At 61.8% G+C, this 21,658-nt stretch overlaps 1 protein-coding gene across 2 annotated transcripts in view; it reads right to left on the bottom strand.

Annotated features, from left to right (window-relative positions):
* Window positions 1–21,658, bottom strand: part of Grm4 (glutamate metabotropic receptor 4) — a 100,810-nt gene that overhangs the window by 38,589 nt on the left and 40,563 nt on the right. For both annotated transcript variants that reach the window (XM_046464520.2, XM_058585591.1), the window contains exon 3: window positions 15,317–15,533. In XM_046464520.2, coding sequence (XP_046320476.1) covers window positions 15,317–15,533 — 217 coding nt within the window. The remainder of the gene's footprint in view (window positions 1–15,316; window positions 15,534–21,658) is intronic.

Below are 21,658 nucleotides of genomic sequence, written 5' to 3'. Positions count from 1 at the left end.
CCAGCACTCTCTGCCTCCGTCTGCAAGGTACAGTAGGGCTCGGCCCCTGGCAGCCCAGCCAGCTGCCCCTGGAGGCCTGCGGAAAGCCATCTCCTCTCCTCACCATCTTCTTCAAAATCCTTTCAAACTTAAAAATGGAGGCTGAGGCAGGAGGATCGTGAGTTCAAAGCCAGCCTCTGCAACTTAGCAAGGCTCTAAGCAATTCAGTGGGACCCTGTCTCTAAATGAAATACAAAATAGGGCTGGGGATGGGGCTCAGTTAGTGAAGTGCCCTGAGTTCCATCCCTGGCACCAAAATAAATAAATAAATAAAAATGGAGAAAAACAATGAAAAGACAAACCCTAGGAAATCAAGTGGGAAAATCTACACTCCAGCAAAACCGCGAAGGGGCCACCTTGCAAAGAGGTGGGGAGGGGGTGACGGGAACCACGTGGGGAGGGGTCCCTGGCTCCCGGGGTTTATAGCAGAGAGGGACTTGGAGGGACTCAGAGTCACCCCCTTCCCTCCGACCCTCAAAACCAGGCCCTCAGCAGCCCCTTCCCCAAAGCAGCTCTCAGAACAGGGACCAAGACGGCCACTCGAGGGTCAGTGACTGAGAAGATGTAACAATGGGCCCAGACAGCAGGGCTGTGACCCCGCAGAGTGGGAGGACACCAGGCCCTGGGCCAACGCCCCTTTACTGGAGGCTGCTGGGTGGTGTCCCAGGGAGGGGTGGTCCCAGCTGTAGTGGGTCTGGGTCTGCCAAGAGCCCCAGGTCATCCGGAGGGTGGCCCGGGCCTGGTTTCCATCACCAGCCTGTCCGCTCTGCCCCCTCTCTGAGCCACCACCTTGTCACACACGGGCACTGGGCTCTCTCTTGTGCCTGGCGTCCACTTTGCACGGGGCTCTGGGCCACAATAACCCACACTCGGTGCTGTTCTGCCAGGGCCATTTGTGGGCTCTGGCCCCAGGCAGGGGTGCACCTCACACACGCGGGGTCCTCCTCAGTCCTGCTTCTGTGGGGGTCACTTTTCCCACCCAGATGCAAATCACTTGCGGTGAGTGCTCAGGAAATAGATTGGCAAAAGAAGCACAGTGTAAGCAAGCTGACCGCCCCTGGCCAACCTGAGGACAGAGAAGGGCAGGAGGTGGAATGGTCACCTCCCTGCTGTAGGTGACTCTAGCCCGTGGCAGTCAGTGGGTCCTCTGGTGAGGGATTCACCAGGTACCAGGAAGACCCAGGTGCTAAGAGACAATGAGAGGGGTCAGTCACCCCGTTTCCCACCTGCTGGATCCCGACACAGCCCAGGGGTTGAGTGCAAATATCGTAAAGCATGAATATTGTGCCTGTGTCCAGCTGCCCTCAGCCTGAGGCAAGGGGGGACAAGCCAGGCCCACTGCTGGGTGACCTTGCCCAGACCCCCCCACACACTTCCTCTCCCACGCAGGCCCCCTGCCGCCCATCCAGCAAGGCCTGAGGGAACCTTGGGGCCATACCACCTCTCAGAGCCTGCCCACCCCTCCAGGCCTAGGGACCTCTCCCGCTTTCTGGGGAGGGTCCTAGGCTGACAAGAGGAGCCAGGTCCCTGCTGGGGAGACTCACAGTGGCCGTCCCTCTGGCCTAGCCCAGCCCTGTCCATATGGGAAGATCTGGGGGAACAAGGATGGCCAGGGAAGAAGAGGGGAAACACAGGTACCAAGAGCTGGCACAAGAGCCCGAGCCCACACAGTGGGCCCAGGTCCCATCTCAGGACCTCGGCGTTGTTCAGAGGCGCATTATTCATGGCGCTAGACTGGAGCAGAGGGAAAGTGGGAGTGATCCACCCAATACCTTAACACAGACCCATTGAGCAGAACACCCCTGAAGTGAGGAAGGCAGAAAAAATAGGGCAGGGGCCTGGAGGGAAGTGTTTGGAGGTGGGGGTGGCAGTCGGGGACCCACAGCCGGGCACAGGAAGTGGCCAGTCCCAGGCTCACTGGGGCCCCACCCCAGGCCCAGCCCAGCCCAGCCCCTGGCCGCAGCGGCCACACGCAGCACTCGCTGTGACGGAGGGAGCCCCCTTCTCAGGCTCCCCTCAGAGAAGGCAGGGGACTTGCTGAGGCCCACCCAGGCCCAGAGCGGCCGAGGTCCCACCCAGGCCCTGGACGGGGCTGCAGTGAGCAGGGCCTCAGCTTCTCTACCTGCCCAACCCCACCTGCCTAGGGCCCCCAATTTCTCCACCATCCCCTACAAAATAGCCCAGCTCCTTCCCAGTCACCTGCCATCCTCCACCTTATGCTGTGGTCAGTTTTATAACTTATCTGCTTCAAGGAGAGAGCTGGAAGCAGGTGGCCAGGATTCAAACCCCAGCTTGACCACTTCTTAGCTGTGTGACTTTGGACAAGTTACTTAACCACTCTGGCTCTTGTCTCCCACAAGAGAGTATGAACAATGGGTCAATACACATAAGACGTTTAGGACAGTTCCAGGCACGGGAGTACTCAGTAAGTGCTTGTTATTATCACACTGTTGTAAACTTCCTCTACCGGCCCGTGAGTCCCTTCAAGGGGACACTGGGTCTTTCTCATTCCCAACTCCCCTGGTTCCAGTGCCAGGCACACAGGAGGTGTTCAATCAGTGTTCACAGAACTGATCTTCATCTCCAGCCACGTTGTCCGCCTGACGCCTGGGAGAAGGAGGGAGTGCTGGGCGGGTGGCAGAAAGCCCCGCGTGGGGCGGGGCCCAGGGGAGATGACCCCTGGCCAGCTCCCCGTCAGCAGCAGGAGCTCGGGCCTCTCGAGGGTCAATGAAGGGGCCTGGAGGAAGAGCCCGGGTCAGGGGCCTGCAGCTGGGCCTGCGGTTTGGCCAGGATGAAATGTTTAGGAGCTCACGTCCCCAGGGAGTGAAACCTGACGGCAGAGTGACCAGAGGGGTAAAGACGCAGGCCGTCTCCCACCTGCCCCATCCACCACCAGCAGGCAGTGGGTGACGAAGTCTTCTTCAGGCCAGGGCAGGTGGGAGGGTGAGGCAGGAGCCAGGCCCTGGGTGGAGCCATGGCCCCAATGTAACGGGGTGAACCCTTCACCCCACTAGAACCAGCTTCCTCAGGACCATGGTGCTGTCCCCCCACGCCTGAGATGGAGGACGGAGCCACCAGGATGGAGCAGTGTCCCCAACCAGCCTGGGGGCAGGATGGCAGCTAGGGTGACACCCTTCCACAGGCCGGAGAGCAGAAGAAGCCGCCTGACCCAGGAGCCAGGGGAGACCCTCCGGAGCCCTGGGCTGCCTGTGACTCGGGTTAGAAGAGCTGGTGGACCAAGGTCAGGGGCTCAGGCCCAGACAAGGGCCGCGAGCGGAAGAAATGCCCACCCCTCCCCGATCAATCGCCCTGGGCTCCCACCGTCCTGTTGGCAGAAGGCTTGAGACCCAGAGCCTGCTTGGCCGGACCTGGGAGCAGGGACACCGAGACCAGACAGGAGGGGGACACCGGGCCAAGGTCCCGGAACAGCCCAGGGTGGGCCTCAGGAGGGCTCCCAGAGCAGGGCAAGGAGGGGTTAGAGGCCCCTGTAGTTTCCCTCCACAGACACTTGGGGTGACATGATTTTCCCTACCGTGGAAGTGTCCGTATGCAATACAGGGACATCCTGGGAACCCTGGCACTGAATATTATCAGTAGGGACCCAGATTGTAATAATGATCTCAAGTGCCCCATACTGCTGCGTGTCCCTGGGCAGGGCGGGACTGCCTGGTGATTCAGCTCCTTTCTGACCGAAGCCAGGAACCAGGGAGGGACAGCCATTTGCCCAAGGCCGTCCAGCCATGCCCCCCACACTCTAACCAGGCCCTCTCTGGGCTGGCCATGGGAGTGCCAGGGAGCTCAGTGCCAGGGCGGTCCCACCTCACCAGGGCCTAACCCCACGCACCCCTTTCCCATTGACACCACCCAGCCTGCCCGCCTGGCCCTCCACTCCCCCAACACTCCAGTCCCACCTGCTCTCTCAGCGCGAGTCCAACTCCTCAGCCCCATCCTGAGGCCCTGCAGGACTGAGCCCAGCCACCCTCCAGTTCAGCCCCATCACACCCACCCAAGCAGCACCTGCTGTCTCCAGCCACACCAGGTGTGCCACCCCGTGTTCCTGCCACCTTGATGTCTAGTTCCCCATCCTTCCCAGACGCCTCTCCTCTTGCAAGCTCCTCCCATCTGTCCTCGAGGATTCAGCTCAGAACCCCGCCTCCTCCAGGAAGCCCTCGGGGTGTCCCCAGGCCCCTCCTCCCCTAGGTGGCAGCAGAACCCCTGCGCTGCACTCCTGCTTATGGAAAATTTTGGACTAGGTGCCTCTGTGCCCAGGCTCCTCCAGCCTGGGGGGGGGGGGCGGGTGGCCCAGTCGAGCCACATGCACTGCCAGCAGCCCCTGAGTCAGCAACTCGCCAGCACCCCGGGGCCAGGACAGTCCTAGATGCTGGGGACAGCCGTAAAGAGGACACACAAGAACCCCGCCTCGTGGGGTTCACATCTACCAGGAAGCGCAGGATGATGGCCACGAGCCAAAGACAAAATGAAAGCGTGAGCTGCTGGTGACTTCACAAGGCCCGTGTCCAGAGGCCTCTGGGGCCTGCCATCCTCTGCCTCCTCTCTGTGCCCTCCCCTGCTGGCCCCTCGCAACCACCCAGCCCCCGCTAGCTCCTCCCAGTCAACCATGTCCCCGGTACCATTTCACACCCAGGGAAACAGAGCCCTGGGACAGGGCCTCGTCCTGCCGCCCCTTCTACCACCCCCCCCCACCTTTCCACGTCTCCCTGTTCCTTCCCCCTCCCACCTTCCTGGGTGACCCACAAGGGGCCCCCAGCTCCAACTCAGTAAAAGCAGAAGGGAGACGACAGGGGCTCCCTCAGCTCCCCCCACCCTCTCTCCTCCTGCTTGTCACTTTGTCCCACTTCCTCCCCCATCCCAGGGCCTCCCCTGAGCCCCAAGACATCGTTAGCTTTTCTCTGGCTCATTAAAAATGAGAATTTGCATAGAATATCCATATGATCATCTGTCTACAGCAAAATGGGGCACAGAGACGACGCAGGGTGGGAGCTGCGGGGAGCCGAGGACGGTCGAGGGCAAGGAGGGAGGACTCTGACCAGGAAGGGGCCACGTGCCCATCTGGGGGCCCGAGGCCTCGGAGGCAGCCCCTTCCCGCCTCAGCCCATGCCTGGGCTTCCTGAAGCTAACTCGCCTGCTCTGGCCATTCTTGAAATAACCGCAAAGAGTACAATTATCTCCACTTCACAGAGACTGGGTGCCCGGGGGACAGCGGCCTGTTGTAGGACACGCAGCAAGTCTGCCCGTCCTAGGGACAGCCTCCGCCGGGGGGCCCCACCTCAAGGACCTGCTGCTCTGGAAGGGGCCGTCCAGCCTGAAGCTCAGAAGACAGGTGCAGACCCCCCCAGGACCCCCCCCCAGGACCCCCCCAGGTCAGGCTCCCCCTCCCCAGCCCCACCCTGGCTCCCTCCCCAGGCCTGCGGTTTAGCCAGAGATGGGGGGGGGGTTGCTGGAGACAAGGGCACCCCCCTCTCATCCCAGCTTCAGAATTGCACTCAGAGCTGCCTTGTCCCCAGGAGGTCACAGCAGTGCCCAGACATAAACTCGGTGGGTAAAAAATAAGTTGATAACAAAATACCGGGGGAGGAACCTGTGCTTCACAGCTGGGGTTCGCTCAGCAGCCGCGGACTGACCACTGACCACGGGCTGGAGCCAATCCACACTACCCAGCACGGCCCGCCTTGGGCAGGGGAGAGCCCGCTGTCCGTGGTGCTGAAGCAGGAGTCTGGGCCTTGGCCCGCCCGGCTGTAGGTTCAAGTCATAAAATGCACCCCAAATATGTCCCTTCTCATGCCTTCACCCCTGATCCAATGGTCACCTCTAGCCTAGATGACCACAGTAGCCTCCTGAGTGGCCCAGGTCTCAGTCTACTCCCCAAACAAGAGCCAGAGGAGCCTGTTAAACTCCAGTCTGCTCATGTCCTTCCTCGGTTCACAACCCTCCAATGGCTCCCAGGTCACCCTGAGAGAAAACCAAAGTCCTCACAGTGGCCCCCAAGGCCCCATGTGACCTGCCCATCCTCTGCTTCTTCTCTCCCCTCACTCATCCTGCCCCTGGCTCTTGGCTGTTCCCCAATGCCAGGCAGGCTGCACCCCAGGGCCTTTGCATTTGCTAGTGCTCGGTCTGGACCCACAGACTCTTCCCACAGGTCTCCACTGGGCTCACCTCTCACGGCCTTTGGGACTTTATCAAATGCCACTTCTGCAGAAAGGCAGGGCTACTCGGCCCTCTGTCCACTTACCCTGCTTTATCCCCCTTCATAGCCATGTCTACCGGCTGCTAGCTGAAGTTCTATTAAGTAACCCTGTCCTGGCTTGTCAATCACAGGATGCCTCTGGCCCTCTCCTCGGATGTGACTGCAGGGGTCAGGGCCTTCATCTGTGTATCCCCTGCAGCACTCCCAGTGTCCCTGTCCCAGGCCTGGCATCCAGCAGGTGCTCAGTGAATATTTATTCTGCACATGAATGAATGACTGCGCCAAGGTGAGGCATAAAAGGGCTGATGAACAGAAGGAAGGAGCACCCACCCTTTCCCCACCAGCCGCCTCCCCTTGGGGCAGCCCCCCTCCCCCTCCCACTCCCCTTCCCTCTCCCCCTCCCTCTCCCCCTCCCCCCACACTCCCCACAATGCCAGGGTCTTTGAGCCTCAGACTTGAAGCCACAGCTCCTCCATAATCCCGGCTGCCACCCGCAGCCTCTCCTCTCTTCCTCCCTGGCCCTGAGCAGAGCGTTGGCGTGGGGAGGAGGAAGGGTGGATGGAGAGAGTGACAGGCAGAGGGGCTGTAAGGTCCCCATGTAGCCACACGCATGAGCCACGGAGGGAGGCACACGGACCCCTTCCTGGTCTGGCAGATGTGGAACTGGGGGCTCCTCGGTGGAGGGGACTTGCCCAAGGCTCAGGCCGGGCTGGCGGACCCGCCCTCCTGGCCCTCGGCAGCCCCCTGAAGCAGGAGGGAGAAGGGGAGGCCAGGACAGAACGCTGAGCCACGGCTCTCTGCAGAGCCCCAGAGGGCACTGCTCCTGCCACTTCTCCAAGGGCTCGGAACAGGGACTCGGGTGCTGGGGACCTGCCCCGAGAGGCCTGCAGCTCCCGTCCAGAGTCATCAGGTGGAGCGCGTCCTGCACTGGGGCGAGCCGGGCAGCGGCCTTCACCAGATGCTCTTCACAACAGGGAAGCAGCTGGAAGGGGCCCTGTCCCGAGGGAGCCTGGGAGACACGGCCCAATAGGCTCAGGTGGGCATGAGGAGGGAGGGGGGGCAGGAAGAGGAACGTGGGGTTCAAGACAGGCTCGAGGGATCAGCAGTAAAGGGACCAGGGGGGCGAAGGTGTTAAGGGGACAGCTGCTGAGGGGCAGCTACCCTGTGGCCTCAGGTCTGGGCCCAAGAACAAGAGAACAGGGAGCCAGGGACAACCTGGACCTCCACGAGGTGAGAGAGAGAGAAACCCAAGAGCTGCAAAGACCTCCACCATGGATGCTCAAGGTCCCCTGATCCAGCACCTTCACATCAGTGAAGAAGCTGAGGCTCAGAGAGGGAAGGTTAGCAGCCCAGAGTCACACAGCCACCCAGAGCCAGAGTAAGGACTAGAACTCAGCCCCCACTCCCAGATCAGGGCCCTTGGTCCCTCACTCTGCTCTGGTTAATAACGATAACAACTGACACCTTTGGGGACACAGGGTGTTACAGGAGTGCCTGTGCTAAGGACTACATGTCGACTCAGTCTCCGTCAGGCACATGGCCTGAGGCGCTGTCCAAGGTAGCGCAGCTCCTGGTGTCAGGGATTTGGCCCAGCTGTCCCTTGGCCCCAGCACCTGGGCTGGGAAACCCTCACTCCACCAGGAGGACCGGGTTCCAAAGGCCGAAGCTGCCATGAGGCTGTAACCAGCAGAGGGAGGGTTTAAACCCCAGGGGAAACGGACACCTTCAAAAGGAGGTCAGGGAGGAGGCTGCTGTCCCCATCCGCCCGTCCGGGAGGAAGAGATGCAAATTCAGAGCAAAAAAAGCTCAGCCTCCGACATCTTCCTTTTGTCACTGTCACCAAGCTCAGAGGCACAGGCCGAGAGAGCGTGTCCCCACCAGGACCCACACCTCGGAGACGAGGCGTGGAGTGAGGGAAAAGGTGCCGCGCAGCGGGGCCCAGGGACGCCCAGCCCTGGGGACTCACAGAATCCAGAGGTGTCAGCTCTGCCACAGGCCAGAGCGGCAGAGAAATCAGAGCAGACGGGTGAAGTCCCCGGGGCAGGCCAGGCAGGCGCAGGGGCTCGTCTTCACGAAGGGACAGGATTGACCTGCAATCACTGCGCAGTCACATTAACCACAGCCGCCTGCCAATCTCTGAGGCGGCAAGGGGACTAGCTGCGCCCGGTGGGCCTGGTGGTTCAGCAGGGGGTTGGCGCTGGGGCCACACCCACTTCATGTCCCCAGGGCGAGGGACGGGCAGCAGAGGGGGCAGGAAGACCCAGGGAGTCTCAGGCCCGAGGCAGCCTGGTGGATGCTCTGGAGCCGTGGGGACCGGCTGTGCGGGGGGCCCAGGATGTGGAGGGTGTAGGGTCAGAGGACAGAGCACCTGGGCCGCGGGCGGCGGAGCCCCTGGGCGGCCCGTGGACACCAAGCCAGGCCTGGCAGCAGCGCCTCCCTGCTTCTCCGGCCCCTGCCACCTGAGCCAACCTCAGCCACAGCCATGGAGCAGGACACCACTGTGCGCCAGGCACTGTCCCATGCGACTGTCCCCCTCCCATACACACATTCCCCAACCAAAACACAAAGCCCTGAAGTGGCCCCTGGGCCTCCCGCTGCTCAGGCCTCGTGGGTGTTTCCCTTCCCATCACCCCCTGGGGGGACTGTCCTAAATACAGTCGCAGCAAATGTCTGGGGGTGTCTGGATGAACCAGAATCGCAGGGAACAAGCCGAGAGAAACCTTTGCTTGAGGGAGGAACCCTCCCTGCTTGAGCTGGCGGCCCCACACCTGTCACAGAGAACGCGACACGCCCAAAGGCCGGGCGCTGGTCATCTGTTCATGCCACAAACATCTACCGAGGCCCGCTGTGCACAGAAAGGTGGGGCACGGGGATGAGCGGGGTCCTGGCCCTTCCTGGCCACAGGAGCCCAGAGCCAGGGGACAAGGCAGATGGAAGGCAGGGCAGACATGACAGTGAGCCCAAGAAGAGTCCCCACAGCTGCCTGCTCCACCAGGGACGCAGCTCCGCCTGAGGCAGGGCGACGGGGAGTCTGCGGGAGGGGCGCTGAGGTCCTGGGCAGGAGCAGGCTGGGCACAGGGGCTGGGCAGGAGCAGGCTGGGCACAGGGGCTGGGCAGGAGCAGGCTGGGCACGGGGGTGCGGATGTCGTGCACTGACACGTTCCCACCAAGCAGGCACCGCTGAGTGCCAAAAGATTTCCGAATGCAGGGCTGGCCTAAGGGAAGCCCCCAGCCCCACCACCTGGTGCGCCTGTCCTGGGGTCACCAGCACAGGCCAGGCCCCTCGCCAGGTCCCCGCTGCCCTACTCCTTCCTACCTCCAGGCCCTTGCTCAGGCTGTCCCCCTGCCTGGCCCGCCGTCTCCTCCTCTGCCTGTCCGAGGAGCCCCCGCCCAGCCCTGCACAGCCGCCTTGCCAGCCAGGCAGCCCAGGACAGCACTCACCCACTCCAACAGGGAACGTCACATCCTGTCACCCACTGGGGCCGGCTCTCCTGAGCACTGCTGTGCTCACCATGTCCCCTGAGGAGCCCTGAGAGTAGGGCCCTCAGCTGTGTCCTCTGACACAGGGGCTGGGCACCCCACAGGTGCCACACAAACCCACGAAGCCAGGTTGCTGGGAGCTAGCACCACAGAGGGTGGCTCCTCCTCCTCCTCCCTGAGGACAGGTGACACCTCAGGACAAAGCGTCCAGTGTGGCACAGAAGCGGAAATGCAAGGACGTGCACCCCGTGTTTCAAACAAGAGAACCCTGACACAGCCTCTGACGGGCCCGAGGCCCCCCTCCCTGCCCACCGCTGCAGGGAGAGGATTTCTGTCCTTGATGAGTCAGTAGAGGCTGGGGGACAGCAGGAGAGCCCAGCAGGGAGGAGGCTGGGGGTCCCAGGACAGAGCCTGAGCACCGTCATCCTTGGTCTGTCCCTCAGTGGTCTGGGACAGCCACCTCTCAAGCCCAGGGTGGGAGAAGGGCCACAGAAGGAAGTGGTGGGGGCTAGATTCTGTGATCAGTCATCAACAATTATTGAGCAACTACTATGTGCCAGGGGCTGGGCTAGATGCTGTGGGTGCAGCAGGGAACAAAACAGGCAAAGTCTCTGCCCTTACAGGCTGTAAACAGATAAATAAAAAGTTATTAGTTTAGTGCTGTAAGGAAAACAGAGAGGGCACAGGGTGGAGAGTCGCGGGCTAAGGAGAGGCGGTTTATGCAGGGTGCTCAGAGGCCCATCTGCGGAGGGGACTGGACGCTCTAAGGACGTGGGCCACGTGGATGAGCAGGGAAAGACCAGGCAAAGGCCCTGGGGCTGGCTTGTGCCTGGCACCATAGCAGCAGGACAGAGGCTGGTGTGGTCAGAGCAGGGGGAGGGGGAGGCAGCAGGAAGGGGAGCGGGTGCTCTGAGCGCCCATTCTAGGGTCTTCTGGTTTAGGGGCACCCAGAGGCTCCCCCAAAACACAAATAGCCCCTCTGGGTGGCGCGGCTCTTCCCAGTGGCCAAGCTCCCCCCTCACCAGGAGCCTCAGCAGGTGGTGTCCATCCGCAGCAGGGAAAAGCCAGGGCCAGGAGCCCCCTGGCCCAGCTCTGAGCCTCCCAGCAGGGCCACAGCCATCGCAGCTGCTCCGCTGACAGAGGCCATCGGAATGCAAGCCTGCCACCCAGCCTGCTACTCAGTCCCGGGCGCCGGAGCTGGAGGTCAGAGCAGCAGCCTGACTCACCAGCGTCTCCGGAATACCAATGGGGGACTCGGGGACACCAGGAGGTGAGGCTTCAGAACCTGTGCTGTGCAAGGGGACAGGATGTCCTCCCAAGAGCAGGCCTGAGCCTGCTCCCTCCGCCCGCCCAGAGGGGCCACCTCGGCCCCCAGGAGCTCAGCGTGAACGTGCCTTGGAGCACTGGACCCACCCACCTGATTAGGCCAGAGCCCAACTCCCAGGGGACCCTATGGAGAATGTCACCTGTGTCCTTGTCACATGCACCCGAGGTGGGACAGCTCGTTGGCTAGGGAGACCCTCAGCTAGATCAAGATCCTGTCCCTCTGCCTTCCGTGTGGTCTCTGAGCCTCGATCTGGCCTCTGCGGAGGGGCTGCCTGAGAGCTCGTGAGTGGACGCCCGTGAAGCAGGTCCGCGGGGCACATCCCTCCCGCCACCCACAGGCGCCCGGGCTCTGACACGCATGCTCCCTGCGACCTGGGGCAGGACCCTTGACATCCCTGAGCCCTGGGGTTCCTCACTGTGGAGTGGGGGGCATCGGTGCGGGTAAACTGAGGCCCACAGCAGGGCCCGGGGATGCAGAGGGCTGAGGAGCCGCAGGTGTTCATGCTCCTACCCCCAAAGGTGCCCAGGAAGGGGCCTCAGGGACCTGGCCACCTCTGCACAGGCCTCTCTGCTTCTGTCTCCTCCACCTGCGACTCACGGGCCTTATCCGGGGAGCCCAGGCTGCTCTGCGCCTCTCACCCCAGCCCTGGCCGGGCCCTCACTTCTGCCTGCAGCCCCTCCCCAGGGGCTTGGGCCCACCCAGGGGAGACACGGGGGAGGTGCACCAGACCCTCATGCCACCCCGCAGGCGCACACGGCTGTGCCCACTGATGCCATGGAGGCAGCCCCCAGTCACATGTCCAAAAATTCACGCGTGGACACCGTCCCCAACACGCCCACACATGCCCCGCCCTGCCCAACCGTGAAGCTGGTGGCTCTGCCCCACCCCCCGCCTTCCAGTAAGGACCAGCTCTGCCCGGGATCCTGTGGCTCTGTCCCTACCCCTGGCCATGCGTGCTTCCCTGGTGACAGCACTGCCTGGCCCCCTCCGGTGACCCCTACCCCACGCAACTCCCTTGGTTCCAGTAGTGGCCAGGTACCAACCAGGGCAGGGGGGACCCCGGGAGTCAGACCCTGAAAACGAAGCCCCAGGGCTCATCCCTGAGTCCCCATCAGCAGGCACCCGGTGCTCCTCTCTTTCTGACATCCTAGCCCATATCATTGAGGAGAAAACTGAGCTCAGAGAGGCTAAGTGACTTCCCCAGGAGCACACAGCCAATAAGTAGCTGCCCTGGAGCCCAGGCCTGTCCTAGGAGCCTGAACCCCCACACAGCGCAGCCTCTGTGATACAAGGTAGGAAGGCAGAGTGAGGTCAAGGGCCTGGTCTGACGGCCTGGCTCAAAGCCTTCACTGCGCTCTGAGCCTTTGTTTGCCCATCTATAAAATGGACATAAATACACAGGGTGCACGGGGCTGTCAACAGGATTCACGACAGCACTGAGCCATCCTAGGGGCCATCAGGGAACTCCCCTTGCAAAGGACAAAGCTAGGTTCCTGTTCCAAATCCCCCATACTCTGGCTGTGTGACCTTGGGAAAACCACTTGCCCTCTCTGGCCTGTTTCCTCGCCTAGGAGATGATCATAAAAACACTCCTCTGAGACACCCAGAGCCCAGCCCAGGGTAGACCCTGGGACTTGCTCGCCACCACTCTGATGTGCAATGCCAGCCCTGGAACGTTCCCTCCCTGTCTCCCCTCCCCTCCCCGTGTTCCTCTGAACAACTCACAGATGATTTATACTTCAGAGGACGAATCAATACAATATGTGGCCAAAGACATCTTTAATCTTTTGCAGGGATTAGGCTACAAGGTGCAGCGGCCTCTTTCTACCAGCCGCTCAATTCCAGCCGGAGCGCCGCTTTCTCTCCTCTTCTTTTCACCCACCCAAAGACATTCTTCCAAGTGAGATTTCGTTTAGCAGGTGGGGTCGGGGGACCTGGATGCCCATCCACAGGGCCAGGCCCAGCTCGGCTCCAAGATGACTCTCACCCTGGCACAGGGAGCAGCAGGAGGGTCTGAGGACACGGGAGGCCCAGCCAGATGGGGAAACAGGCCCTCAGCAAGGTGGGAGTGTCCCCAGGGGCAGAGGCGCTGGAGGGGCTCCAGGGCAGGAGGGCCTACGTTGGGGCTGGCACAGTAGCTCGCGCTCTTGTTTATCTCGAATGCTGGGTCCTTGGTAAAACTCGTGAGCGGGCTTTAGTTTTCTAACTCCCCAGCATCTGATTAGATGCCTGTAAAAGATTCAAACAGCAGCTAGGTGAGGAGGCCACACCTGGGATTCCAGCAACTCAGAGGCTGAGGGAGGAGGATCACGAGTCTGAGGCCAGCCTCAGCAACTTAGCATGTTCCTAAGCAACTTAGAGAGACCCTATCTTGAAATTAAAAAGGCTGGGGAGGTGGCTTCATGGCAAAGCACCCTGGGCCAAAGCTTCCCAATTCCCAGCACAAAAAGAAAGAAAAAAGCCACGCGGTATCACCTTTAGCCACACAATGCCCAGACCCCGACCCTGCCGTGGCTCTCCCACCCTGGAATGTGTGTGTCCCTGTCACGCCCCAGCACTCACACCCAAGCTGGTCCACATGGGTCTCAGCAAGAGGGACAGTGGAGGGAGAAGAGGGGCAGACAAGGATACAAAACCACATGAGCCCTTCAGCCAGGGTCAAATCCCTCTTTGCCTCTCATGTGCCGAATGATTTGGTGCCAGTTATCAGGTGGCTTCTCTGTGCCCCAACTCTTCCTCTGCTGCCCAGTGGGGTGAGCAGTGCCTACCTTGAAGGACCATCCAGGACAGCGGTGCTGGGCATATGGGCGGGGGCAGGCTATGTGAGTCCTGGGGGGACCTCTACATCTCCTGGGCCAAAGACGGAACACAGCCAACCCCTGAGACTCTGGGCCCTCTGTCCTCGCACACAGCACCTCTGTCTCTAAATCCTGCAGAGGTTGTCCCTTAAACAGAGAAGGCAGTGGGCTCCTTTGGGGAAGAATTCAAGCTTTGGGAGGGGAGGGGCCTGTACAGAGTGGTGGCCAGAGGAAGGTGTAGAACCGGATCCCACAGCCGAGGAAAGGACAGGGACCGGGCGTGAGGGCTGTGGCTCCACCAGGGTGCTGACCACCAGTCCTCTTGGAGGTGGGAGGGGGTCCAGTGCCTTGTGTCCCTCTGCCTGCGCGGGGTGGGAGAGGCCCAGAGCAGGGGCGGGCGTGGCCTGGAGCCGGGTGGGTGTGGCCTGAAGTCGGGTGGGCGTGGCCTGGAGCCCTCCTCGCAGTCCCTCCGAGCTGCCCCACTTCCCCGCTCCCCGCACCAGGTCGCGGGCACCCAAGCAAACCTCAGCCATGCAATTAAAGGGGCTTATCGGAGATTTATAGCAGGATTATGCCCGCAGGGTGTAGCCAGCGCCAGCCTCCAGACACTCGGGTCCTTAGGAAAAGCAATTAGAGTCCTGGGCCGCGTATCAATGCAGATACCAGCACCAAGGTCAAGAGCGCCAGGTGAGCTATTTAGAGACAGGCCTAGGGAGAGGCCAGGAGGGGCCGGAGCGCCCTCTCTCAGGGACCTGGGCTGCCAGGAGGGGGACCATCCCCCTCGGGACAGCCTCTAGGAGCCAGCGTCCTGCCCTTGGCTGTCCTGACACAGGGACCTGCCTGCCACCCCTGCCCCACAGGCGGCCCCCTCAGTGCCCCACTCAGCTCAGGGTCGGTCAGGGTCCAGGCTGGGGTCCCCCCAAGGTGTCACCCTTTTATCTCAGCCGCTGACCTACACTGGGGCTTCCTGACAGCTTTGTCACAGCATGTGAGGACAGCAGTTTAGGTGACGCAAGAGCTCAGTGGGGAAGGTGATGCAAAGCACCTGCCAGAGCTCCTCATCTGAGGGACACCACTGTCACCGAGGCCCGAGCCAGCACAGCACCACAACAAGGCAGCTCAGCTTTAGGTCTCCAAATTCCCCACCCTTCTGACAGGGGCCACCAGCTTTGGGTCCCCAGTACCTGATTAAGCCAGGCCCTCCGTGCCTACCTGCCCCTTCCTGTCCTGTGCCTGTGAGGACAGCTGCTGTCCCACCATCCACACCAGGAACACACCGTCCTTCACTAGCACAGCCATGTCTGCAGAAGGCGTCACCTCACCCAGGAGTCACCCGTCAGGGAGGCCCCCAAGCCCAGGCACTCAGGAGACAGAGGCACTGGGGGAGCGGCCGGGGTGGGGGGAGAGGGCAGAGATCACACCAGGGCCACACGGTGCCACGATCCCACACCCCTGCACGTGACTCACCGTCCTCGCGGGACTTCTGGATGAAGGCCTCCACTCCGCTCTCGCCGTAGCTGCCCTCCGAGGCCAGCGTGGACACGTAGTTCCACTTGAGGGCGCGGACGATGTCCACCATGGCCTGGGCCTGGTATGTGTCCGAGGGCACCACGCGGGAGAAGAAGTCGTAGCGGCTGTTGTCACTCAGGTCGGGGGCTGTGGAGGCGTAGCTGATCTGGGGGATCTGGGGGCGAGAGGGACTGCTGACGAGGGCGCTGGCACCTCCCCCCCCCCCGTCCCCACAGCCTGGGACCCGCCGCCCCTCGCCCCACAGGCACTGCCTTCTCTCACCCAGGAGGGGACCCTGCTCCACAGAGGAGGGGACAGGCCCAGAGAGGTTGTGCCAGCTCTCGATCAGCCCAGCCTCCAGCTCCAGCCAGATCCCCGGGGCTGCGGGCTCCTGCGTGTCTCATGGGATCCTGTCCACCCCAGGTGGGAGGGGACTGTCACAACAGCACCAAAACCCCTTCCCCAGAAACTCTCCCAGCCGGCCTCCCTGGGGTGCTGGGACTGAGGGCCCCAGACACACACCCCCGACCCAGGGATGTGCCCAGGTGGGCAACATGATTTAGCCTTCAGTTACGGGTGGGGATGGGAGTCCCAGGGGCCCTAAGGGGTCATTTGCTCCATCCCCTGTCCCCAGGCAGCCTCTCTGGTCACCACCCACAGTCCGTCCCCCCAGCTCTCTCTGGGTCCAGGTTCCAGCTGCCCCTGAGCCCCACCCACCCCACAGAAGGAAGCCCAGGTGGCCAGGGCAGGGGAACTCCAAGAAGTCCTCTCCCCACAGCTTGGACGCAGGGCCCAGAAGGGCAAAGGCCTGCCTCTCCACCAACCACAGGGCGGACGCAGGCCTCCCAGCCACAGAGCACCCTCCTGCCCCACCACCCCCGGGGTACTCCCCAGGCAGGGCTGAGACTCGGGCCCCTTAAGTGGCCCTTTCCTCTCATAGTTGTGGCCAATATCCCCAAAGACACAGAAGGGGAGTGTGGACCACCCTCTTCTGCCACCTCATCCCGCCACCTTCCATCACCCCAGTGACCCAGAGGCCCCAGCCCACTGGTCCCAGGGCCAGTCAGCACCCTGGGCCTCCATTCCCTTCCCCCACCCACGTCAGTACTCACAATTCCTGTGCCCTCTGCCCTGCTCTTAGTGTCCAGGTGACAGGTGGAGGGAGTGGCCACACTGATCTGTGCTGCTGTTGAACCTAAGGTTCCACCCCCTAAGAAATCACTAAGATCCAGTCCTGGCCAAGAAACTTGGGCCAGAACTTTGGGTCCTGGGAACCCCAGAGCAGAGGAATGTTCTGGGGTAAGAGGATTGGGGGAGCATCCTGGACTAGTGGTTGTCCACCTGGCCAATGCCTGGGGTGTCCCTATCCCCAGGCACCACCTCCCAGATCAGACAGCTCCCCTCCCTCCGGGTGGAGGCAGAGGCTTTGCTGACCTAGGATCCCCACGCCGAGATCCAGCCATTCCACTTCATTCACTTCAACAGAGACTTTCCTGAGCACCTACTATGTCCTAAGTGCTGGGCACAGCAATGACCAAAACACAGAGCTTCCATCCTGGAGGGAGGGGGACACAGCAAGCCCTCACCCCAGTGATGAGGCCCCTTAAGGGCACAGAGGACAGGGCAGCTGGTGTGCAAGAAGCAAGGGGGAGGTGACGGCTGAGGGGAGCCAGCAGTCTGAGGAAGGCTGAGGAAGGAGTTCATGTCAGGGAGTGGCAGGGGCCCGGGGACAGCTGGGTGGTGGGCAGCAGAGGGAGAGGCTGGGGCAGCTGCAGTGAAGCAGGAAGAGGAGCATCAACACACAGTAGTCTAGCTGTCATTTTTAAAAGGGACAAATGGCTAAAGGGAAGATGGACAGGATCCATCCTGCACTGGGGACACCCATCACCAAAAGGGCCCGGCCCAACAGCCCTCAAGGTGCCCTCCCTGTGGCCCTGCCGGCCCCCATGGCCTCCCCTCACCCTGTCTCCCCTCGCCCTGCCTGGTGGGAAAGGCCTGGATCCCTGGGATCCTCAGGGAGGAGGATGGAGGGGGGAAGACAGCTGATTGGTTTTGGGGGGTTTTCTGAGCAACTGAGGGTTAACTCCTGCGGCCTCTCCCTGGAGCTGTTGTGGTCTAGGTGAAACAGTATGCACAACACTATTCACATGGCACCATGTGTCAGAGCAAGACTTTGGAAACAACATACATGTTCATCAAGAGGGGATGTTTAAAGAAGTCCTAGCCACACAAGGAAAATTATACAGCTGTGAAAAGGGAGGAGGCCACTTTCCCTGTGCCACTCTTCCAGGCATGGCAGGGTAAGAACAATGGCATCAAGGAAGCCAGGTGCTTAATGAGTGGGAGGAGAGGAGTATGTACTCACACTGCCCTGGAACAAAGGCTGTGGCCAGGGGAAGATACCAGGTGGCTGGGTGCAGGGCTGAGTGGACCATGCACCTCACACCCAGTGTCTGTTAGAATGCAGAGCCCCCCACACGCACCCCATTCCCGCACAGGATAGGCACATACATCACCCGTGCAGAGAGCAGCGCACTCAAATGAATGTGAGTACACGGGTCACCTTTTGGACGTCTGTCAGCAGTGCCCAAAAACACCACCCTCAGCCCCAAGGACACTCTGCGAGGAAACAGCACCCTCTGAGGGGTGACCTGGGCCAGATACTCAGTGATTAATGCAGAAGCCGTTCATCGAGAGGGTGAAGGAGGGGTGGCATGGTAGCCTTCTTGGTTCTCGGGGACCCTGCCTTTTAGAGCAGGGCCTCTCCCCCTCCACGCTGCTGGCCCCTGAGGGGAGGGTCATTCCTTGTTGGGGACTGTCCCATGCCCTGCGGGATGTTTAACAGCATCCTGGGCCTTCACCAGCTTGGTGACAGTGGCAACTCCTTCCCCCCCCCTGCTGTGACAACTGAAGATGTCTCCAGGTGGCCCAATGACACCAGGGAGGGGGCAAAACTGTCCCCAGTTGAGAGCCACTGTCCCAGAGCTTGTGCTGAAATATTTAGGGATGAGGTGACATGCAGGGACCTGGAATCTGCCTCAAAGGAACCAGGGCAAGGGGCGGGGGTGGGATGAACAGGACACCACCCGCCCAAGGGCTGGCCGTGCCCGGTGACGGGAGCGAGGGGCTGGTGGCTCTGCTGCACTTCCGTAGGTGTCTGAAGTGTCTTTCTGTATATACGCCGAGTGCTGCTGGAGCCCGGGGCGCCCTGCTCTGAGTTACAACCCCAGCCCCTTCTATTCTGAGAGGGTGTCTCGCTAGGTCGCCCAGGATGGCCTCAGACTCGTGATCCTGCTGCCTCGGCCTCCGGAGTCACTGGGATTACCCGAGAGTGCCACCACGCCCTGAAGAAATGTCCATCTTCTAAACAAAGACTTTTTAAATAAAATCAAACAAAATAAATGCACCCCTGGGCCGCCCCTCCCCACAGAAACGCCCTGAATGTGGAGCTGAAGCTGGAGAAGAGGTGGAGACGGAGAGGCCAGACGCCCCGCCCAGCTTCTTCCGCAGGCGCCCTGCCAGGCCACGGCAGAGCGTTGACTTTTTCACTTGACCACTGACCTCTCTGCCTGGTCCTCAGCGAGGAGTGATAACACACACTTAGGTCTCCACTGGCCTCCTGATGAAGCCTGTCCCACTTCTGAGGTGTTCTGCCAACGAGGGCCCGGGACATGGAGGGGCGGGAGGCCCACTCAGGCGTCTGGACTGGACCCAGGTCTCAAGAATCAGCCCTATCCCAACGAGGCTGCTGCTTCTCACTCATCCCACATTCCTCCTTCCCAGCCGCCTCCCTCTTCTGGTCAAGCTGCCCGCGGCTCCCAGCATCCACGGTGGACAGATGGATGGCTCTGAGTCCAGCCTCTGTCAGTGGCTTCAGACCCAGGCCCACACTCAGAGGGGCCCCAGGTGGACTGCCCCCTGCCCATGCCCCATTCCCACACAGGACGGGAGCCCAGCGTGGGGTCCTGCAGGTCTGCTGTCGGCCTGCGGGAAGATGGGGCTCTGAGCCGCCCCAGCCATACCCGAGCTCTTCCCCCTGCAGCCTCCCCCATTCCCTGGGGAGGCGGTTTCAAGCCAAGATGTGGGAACTAAACCACTCGGGTTCACATCCCGGCCCCTCCACTCGCCAGGAGGGAAATCAGGTAAGTGACCTCCCCTCCCAGGCCTCCGTCTCTCCAGCTGTGAGATGGGAATGAATCAGGAGCCGTGGCCTGAGGCCGTGAGAGTCACCGGGGTCACCCGGGAAACTCCCGCGCTGCTTCCTGCAGGGGGGCAGCCGTGGCTCCGGGGTGACGCCCCACCAGCCCCTGGTGCTGTCCTCCCACCTCTCTGGGCCTCTTTCCTCCCAGGACTTCCCTGTCCGCCTGCCCTCCCAGCCCAGCTCTCTGTCACCGTCATGGGGACATCCTGGGAGAATCTCCAGGGCTCCCTCCCCACACCTGTCAGCCTGGAGTGGGGTGGGGACAGGATTGCCTTAGGGTCACTGTGCCCCATCTGTGGGTCTGGAGCGAGCGGGTGACTGGGACACACTGGCCCGGGTGGGGCACCGCCACGCCCTGCACTCGGCGTCCTGCAGCCCAGCTGGCGAGGGAGGGGACGACCCGTCTGCACTCTGCTCAGAGAACCTCCCCAGCTCTCACGACAGCAGCGCCAGGGGGCGGGGGCAGAGCACCCCAGGCAGCGGCTCCTCTCCCAGCCCCACAGTGAGCGCCTACTGTGTGCTGCTTGCTGTTCTAGGCGCCAAGAGCCGGTCGCTCACTCACCCCCTCGTGGGGCAAGAGCCCAGCAGCATATGCCCACCACGGGCGTCCTGCTCTACATCCTCCTGTCTGTTCCTCTTTCCTCTCCAACTGTCGTCCTCCACCCCTGAGCCCATGACCTCATCTCCCCACGCTCCAGACCCAGCTCCGGAGCTGCCACCTCCAGGCAGTCCACCCAGGGCCCTGCCCTCGGCCTCCCACAGCACTAAGTGCCACTGCCCAGGGGCACCAGGCGCGGCCCACGGCATTAGAAGTCTTGGTCATTTGTTAATCCAACAGGACTTCTGAGGTCCCCGTTGTGCTGGGCAGGGCCACACTGGGAGATGCAGAGGTGAACTGGACTCGTCCCACCCCCACTGCATCCTGGGAGATGCCACACAGGGAGCTGAAAGTGCTTGTGCAAAAGGTGCCCTGTGGAGCCGGGCATGGTGGCGCATGCCTGTGATTCCAGCGGCTCAGGAGGCTGAGGCAGGAGGATCTCAAGTTCAAGGCCAGCCTCAGCAATAGTGAAGCCCTAAGCAACTCAGGGAGGCCCTGTCTCTGAATCAAATACAAAACAGGGCTGGGGATGAGGCTCGGTGGTCGAGTGCCCTGAGTTCAATCCCCAGTATCCCCCCAAAAAATGTGCCCTGTGGGCTGGGACCCCTTAGGTGGGAGGGTCAGATGCCAAGTGACTTACATGGGGTGGCGTGACAGGGGACAGGAGGAGGGCATGTATATCAACCTCCCTCCCCTCTCTCCCCCTCTCTTCTGGAGTGACAGGAGGTCCCTGCACGTCGGGGGGGGGGGGGGACAGAAGCTGCTTTCAGCCTTGAGCAACAGTGAAGGTGGGTTCCCAGCGCATCCGTGTGCGCGTGTGCGTGAGCCCGAGCCGCAGCGTGTGCCCTGAGCGACTGAGTGCCCGGCACGTTCGCTCCTTCCTTTTATGATCGTCCCCGGCACCGCCGGCCCGCCAGGCATAGTTCGGAGCGCAGCCGGCCCCGTGGGCGCCTGTCCACCAGGGCTCCAGCCTAGACGCAGCCCGGGGGTGGAGACAGGAGATGCTGAGGGTTTGGGTGGGAATTGGGTGCCAGGAGAAAATAAATGAAGTAAGCAGGAGCAGGGGAGGGGAGGGATCAGGAAGGCCCCTCTAATGGGTGACACTGGAACCAAGATCCCAGGAGGGGGAGGGCAGGAGCCACGTGGGTATTTGAGGGGATCCCAGGCGCAGGGAATAGCCCGTGCAAAGGCCCACACGCGTGCACACCGTGGATGCACACACGTGTGCGTAGGACCAGATCTGTTCTCAGGCTGCCCGGGCCTGGCCAGCAGCCCCCTGTCCTGAGCAAGTGACCAGGACAGACGCACGATCAGGGCCAGCTCAGGCTCTGGTTACTGGTTCCCAGAGCAGCAGAATCTGAGGCCCCTCAAGAGAGGCTAGTCCATACCCACACTCAGCACAGGAGGGGCCTGCACAGTGTCCCAGAGCCCACCCAGGGCACAGTCCCCTGGTCTCTGAAGGCTGAGGCTCTAGCCAAAAGCGTCTGGAACAGTAAGGGTC

The sequence above is a fragment of the Marmota monax genome, unplaced genomic scaffold (assembly GCF_021218885.2).
Source record: "Marmota monax isolate L192 unplaced genomic scaffold, Marmota_monax_Labrador192_F-V1.1 WCK01_AAM20220418_F8-fsc00211, whole genome shotgun sequence".
NCBI classification, from domain to species: Eukaryota; Metazoa; Chordata; class Mammalia; order Rodentia; family Sciuridae; genus Marmota; species Marmota monax.
Note: the sequence above shows the minus strand (reverse complement) of the source record. Positions and strands in the feature narration are given on the sequence as shown.